At 49.1% G+C, this 6,000-nt stretch overlaps 1 protein-coding gene across 1 annotated transcript in view; it reads right to left on the bottom strand.

Moving 5' to 3' along the window:
* lamc3 (laminin, gamma 3) overlaps window positions 1–6,000 on the bottom strand; it is a 230,062-nt gene that overhangs the window by 133,300 nt on the left and 90,762 nt on the right. Inside the window, exon 4 of the mRNA XM_021590589.3 lies at window positions 5,318–5,484. Coding sequence (XP_021446264.3) covers window positions 5,318–5,484 — 167 coding nt within the window. The remainder of the gene's footprint in view (window positions 1–5,317; window positions 5,485–6,000) is intronic.

Here is a 6,000-nt window from a genome sequence, read left to right as displayed (position 1 = left end):
GAATAAGATTATCATTTATTTTTTTAAAGATAAAAATACACCTTATGGAACAATGGGGACTGTGAAGAGACACACACAGGCACAGACACACATACACATGATAAGACCTGCACTCTACAAACAGGTACACATGGATGTCGTGTTGCATGGGATAGTGGAGTGGCGCTATAAAATACTCCCTTCAATACAAAAGCAATTAAAGTACCTTTTCCATGTTTCTTCATTAGATTAGCTCATTTAGAAAGAGGAGAATCGATGAGATATTTTCTTATTTATCTGTATAGTTTTTTAAAGCTAAAATTGTGTATTGGGGTAAAGTGTTATGAAATGTAATGTCATGTAACATTTAAAATTGTATATTTATTTGCCTCAATGTTACTGAACCCCGGGAAGAGTAGCTGCTGCCTTGGCAAAACAAAACAGTCATGGTCACCTGCAGGTTTTGTCTAGTTTCCCGGGTTGTTCCCGGGTTGTTCCCGGGTTGTTCAGTGAAAAATCTGTAAATCTACAACTCTAGCTACCTTAAATTCCTGCTGCACCACCAGCTATGGGGACATATTGGAGATTGGCAATTTCTGCACATTGCTAAAAGTTGCAGTAAAATAAGTCAATATATGCAACATTTTCAAGGTTTTATTTCTATAAAATGGCAGTATGCTGCTGTATTCTGATTCCATTTAGTGTAAAAAATAAATAAATTATCATTTGTACTGTGACAACTCTTGGGCTTTAAAATGGGATTTTGAACCCATAGCCTCTTGGTCGCTGTCAATCAGACAAGTAATGCTGCTGTCACGCCCTGACCATAGTTTACTTTGTATTTTCTATGTTTTGATTGGTCAGGGTGTGATCTGAGTGGGCATTCTATGTTTCATGTCTTGTTTGTCTATTTCTATGTTCAGCCTGATATGGTTCTCAGTCAGAGGCAGGTGTTCGTCATTGTCTCTGATTGGGAACCATATTTAGGTAGCCTGGGGTTCACTGTGTGTTTGTGGGTGATTGTTCCTGTCTATGTGTTTTTCACCAGATAGGCTGTTTTAGGTTTTCGTTACGTTCATCACGTTCTTTATTTTGTAGTGTTTGCATTGATTCGTGTTTTATGTTTGTTCATTAAAACATGGATCGCAATCTACACGCTGCATTTTGGTCCGACTCTCCTTCTCATAAAGAAAACCGTTACAGAATCACCCACCACCAACGGACCAAGCAGCGTGTCAACAGGCAGCAGCAGCAGCGTAAAGAGGAATGGACATGGGAGGACGTTTTGGATGGCAAGGGCTGTTACACTTGGGAGGAGATACTGGCTGGAAGAGATCGCCTCCCATGGGAACAGGTGGAGGCACTTAGGAGAGCAGAGGCAGCCGGAGAGAGGAGCCGGCGATATGAGGGAACACGGCTGGCAAGGAAGCCCGAGAGGCAGCCCCAAAAATTTCTTGGGGGGGGGCTAACAGGGAGTATGGCTACGCCAGGTAGGAGACCTGGGCAGACTCCCTGTGCTTACCGGGGGGCTAGAGAGACCGGACAGGCACCGTGTTATGCAGTGGTGCGCACGGTGTCTCCAGTGCGGGTGCATAGCCCGGTGCGGTATATTCCAGCTCCGCGTGTCGGCCGGGCTAGATTGAGCGTCGAGCCTAATGCCATGAAGCCGGCTCTACGCAGCTGGTCCCCAGTGCGTCTCCTTGGGCCGGTTTACATGGCACCAGCCTTGCGCTCGGTTTCTCCGGTTCGCCTGCATAGTCCAGTGCGGGCTATTCCACCTCGCCGCACTGGCAGGGCGACCGTGAGCATTCAACCAGGTAAGGTTGGGCAGGCTCGGTGCTCAAGAGCTCCAGTGTGCCTGCACGGTCCGGTTTTTCCAGTACCACCTCCACACCCCAGCCCTCCGGTAGCAGCTCCCCGCACCAGGCTTCCTGTGCGTGTCCTCGGCCCAGTACCACCAGTGCCAGCACCACGCATCAGGCCTACAGTGCGCCTCGCCTGTCCAGCGCTGCCAGAGCCTCCCTTCTCTTCAGCGCTGTCGGAGTCTCCCGCCTGTTTAGCGCTGTTAGAGCCTGCCTTCTCTACAGCGCTGCCGGAGTCTCCCGCCTGTTCAGAACTGCCAGTTAGCATAGAGCTGCCAGTTAGCATAGAGCTGCCAGTTAGCAGAGAGCTGCCAGTTAGCATAGAGCTGCCAGTTAGCATAGAGCTGCCAGTTAGCAAGGAGCTGCCAGTCTGCAAGGAGCTGCCAGTCTGCATAGAGCTGCCAGTCTGCATGGAGCTGCCAGTCTGCAAGGAGCCGCCAGAGCTGCCAGTCTGCAGGATGCCGCCAAAGCTGCCAGTCTGCAAGGAGCCGCCAGAGCTGCCAGTCTGCAAGGAGCCGCCAGAGCTGCCAGTTAGCATGGAGCAGCCAGGGCCGCCAGTCAGCATGGAGCAGCCAGGGCCGCCAGTCAGCATGGAGCAGCCAGGGCCGCCAGTCAGCATGGAGCAGCCAGGGCCGCCAGTCAGCATGGAGCAGCCAGTCAGCATGGAGCAGCCAGTCAGCATGGAGCAGCCAGAGCAGCCAGTCAGCATGGAGCGGCCAGAGCTGCCAGTCAGCATGGAGCAGCCAGTCAGCATGGAGCAGCCAGAGCTGCCAGTCAGCATGGAGCAGCCAGTCAGCATGGAGCAGCCAGAGCTACCAGTCATCATGGAGCAGCCAGAGCAGTCTGCCAGCATGGAGCAGCCAGAGCTGTCAGTCAGCATGGAGCAGCCAGAGCAGCCAGTCTGTGTCGACCAGTCTCTTCCAGATCTGCCAGTCGTCCAGACTCTTCCAGATCTGCCAGTCGTCCAGACTCTTCCAGATCTGCCAGTCGACCAGACTCTTCCAGATCTGCCAGTCGACCAGACTCTTCCAGATCTGCCAGTCGACCAGACTCTTCCAGATCTGCCCGTCGTCCAGACTCTTCCAGATCTGCCAGTCGTCCAGACTCTTCCAGATCTGCCAGTCGTCCAGACTCTTCCAGATCTGCCAGTCGTCCAGACTCTTCCAGATCTGCCAGTCGTCCAGACTCTTCCAGATCTGCCAGTCGTCCAGACTCTTCCAGATCTGCCAGTCGACCAGACTCTTCCAGATCTGCCAGTCGACCAGACTCTTCCAGATCTGCCAGTCGACCAGACTCTCCCAGATCTGCCAGTCGGCCAGATTCTCCCAGATCTGCCAGTCGTCCAGATTCTCCCAGATCTGCCAGTCGTCCAGATTCTCCCAGATCTGCCAGTCGTCCAGATTCTCCCAGATCCGCCAGTCAGCCAGGATCTTCCGGATCCGCCAGTCAGCCAGGATCTTCCAGAACCGCCAGCCAGCCAGGATCTGCCGGATCTAACCACCTGCCTGAGCTTCTTCTCAGTGCTGAGCTTCTTCTCAGTGCTGAGCTACCCATCTGTCCCGAGTTACCTCTGTCCCGAGCTGTCCCTCTGTCCCATGTTATCATTGTGGTGGGTAACCTATTTAGGGACGTTTAGGAGGGGGATTAAAACTGTCATGGAGTGGGGTCCACGTCCAGCGCCAGAGCCGCCACCGCGGACAGATGCCCACCCAGACCCTCCCCTATAGGTTCAGGTTTTGCGGCCGGAGTCCGCACCTTGGGGGGGGGGGTACTGTCACGCCCTGACCATAGTTTACTTTGTATTTTCTATGTTTTGATTGGTCAGGGTGTGATCTGAGTGGGCATTCTATGTTTCATGTCTTGTTTGTCTATTTCTATGTTCAGCCTGATATGGTTCTCAGTCAGAGGCAGGTGTTCGTCATTGTCTCTGATTGGGAACCATATTTAGGTAGCCTGGGGTTCACTGTGTGTTTGTGGGTGATTGTTCCTGTCTATGTGTTTTTCACCAGATAGGCTGTTTTAGGTTTTCGTTACGTTCATCACGTTCTTTATTTTGTAGTGTTTGCATTGATTCGTGTTTTACGTTTGTTCATTAAAACATGGATCGCAATCTACACGCTGCATTTTGGTCCGACTCTCCTTCTCATAAAGAAAACCGTTACAGCTGCAGTGTAGCTCACACCAAAAGCTTAGTGAGTGTTATTAATGAAATAGGTCTACAGACTTACGGACAGGAAGTTAACATCCACTTAAAAACTAGCAGCGCTCAAGGACACTTGACATGAATTCTTTGAGGATTTGAACTTGCAACCTCTTGGCTGGGAGTGCCTCACTGTTTCTGCAATGCCACCGAGTTCATGCTTGTACATATATATACACAGTCTGTAGAAACAAATGGGTATGGTTAGGGAACAGTGTTGCTACCTTAGACACAAATAGGTCAAAGGAACACCTCACAGGTACACACATGTTCTCACATGGTGCCTTTTCGGTATAACGTGACATTTTTTCTGCCTAATATTGTCTGTAGAATGTAAGGATCATCACTGCACTTTGATAGGTTGGGGAAATGTACTCGTGGGGCTCATTAGCATATTTCGGGCCTTGGTCAAATACAAAGCTGAGATCCAAAGTGTAGGAATACAGGTAAAATCAGCTACTGACACAGATATGGTGGTGTAGCAGGAAGCACGTAATGCTGCAAATCGAGTGGTTGTGAGTTCAAATCCCATCTATGAACATTTTGAATAATTACTGTATAAATAAACATACACAATGTAGTCATGTGTGTAAAAATACATACATTTGAAACACTGGATGTTCACATCACTGTGTGTGTATCATTGACAATGCATTTTTGTTTGTAGGGCATCACCTGTGAAATCTAATGCGAACGTTTGTGAATGGTTATGTGATCACGTGACACTTCATGTGAAATATCATCACATGTGAAGTGTTCCAAAAACACATGGTTTCACAGGATTTCACATGTCAAAATCCACATCATCTAAACATGTGGAAATGTCACGTGTAAAATCATGTGATTTTCGACATGTGAAATCATGTGGTTTTGCCATAAGGGTGTATGGATATTGTGTTTGCAAACATTAATAATCAGTTTCAACATTTCTTACATACTGTGTTGCATTATTCAAGTGTGTTACCTTCGGTGCAACATGAGTTGGGAGCTAACAATGCAACCCAGACAGCTCTAGCAATGAATGAGTCAGTTGAGCAGGCACTTTGCCCTTCACTCTATTAAAAGGGGCTGCGCTGATATACATACTTGACCCTCTCAATCATGTGAGACACATTTGACTGAAGTATTGACTAGACAAAACGTCTAGTACAGAAGCATTAAAAAAATAAATCTAATAATAATGAAACACTGAAGCTCAGGTATACCGTGCAATATTAGTACTCACTAACTATAACCCACCTCCCCAAGGGTGACTTAACAAATCTCCAGTACTCACTCATACACTGGTTGGCAGAGTCTCCGGTGGCCCTGGCCCATGGCCTGTCCTGGTAGAACGGGTGACACTTCTGGCAGTCCACCCCGGCCGTGTGATGCTGGCAGTCACACACCAGAGCCCCCTGCTCGTCCAACACACACTCACTGCCATGGCCATTACACTTACACCTGCGGGATAAAGATGGAGAGGTGCGTGGGCACATTAATATACACACACTTGTGTGGATGCACGCGCATGCACTGAGGACACACGCACGCACTGTTGCACGCTCGCCCGCACACACACACACACTGAGGGAAATTAATAGAGAATAGGACAGGGTAGTGGAGAATAGGTGTAAAATGAGAAGATTTTTGCACTGTGAGGACTTGTCACTTCCCATTACCTTCACTCAGAGGCAGATACATCGCCTGGGATAAGGTGGAGATTTTATCCCCTTCAGTGACTACTGCTCTGCGCTGTTCAACTCCCCTGTGTGATCAACTCTCGTCTGCACAAGCTGTCCCTAAGCATAAACAACTACATATCAGTCACTGTGTGTCTGTGTGTGTGTGTGTGTGTGTGTGTGTGTGTGTGTGTGTGTGTGTGTGTGTGTGTGTGTGTGTGTGTGTGTGTGTGAGTGTGTGTGTGTGTGTGTGTGTGCGTGTGCGCGTGTGTGTGCGTGTGTGTGCGTGTGTGTGTGT

Source organism: Oncorhynchus mykiss, chromosome 29, assembly GCF_057628025.1.
Source record: "Oncorhynchus mykiss isolate SJ-2025 chromosome 29, ASM5762802v1, whole genome shotgun sequence".
In the NCBI taxonomy this organism is placed as follows: Eukaryota; Metazoa; Chordata; class Actinopteri; order Salmoniformes; family Salmonidae; genus Oncorhynchus; species Oncorhynchus mykiss.
Note: the sequence above shows the minus strand (reverse complement) of the source record. Positions and strands in the feature narration are given on the sequence as shown.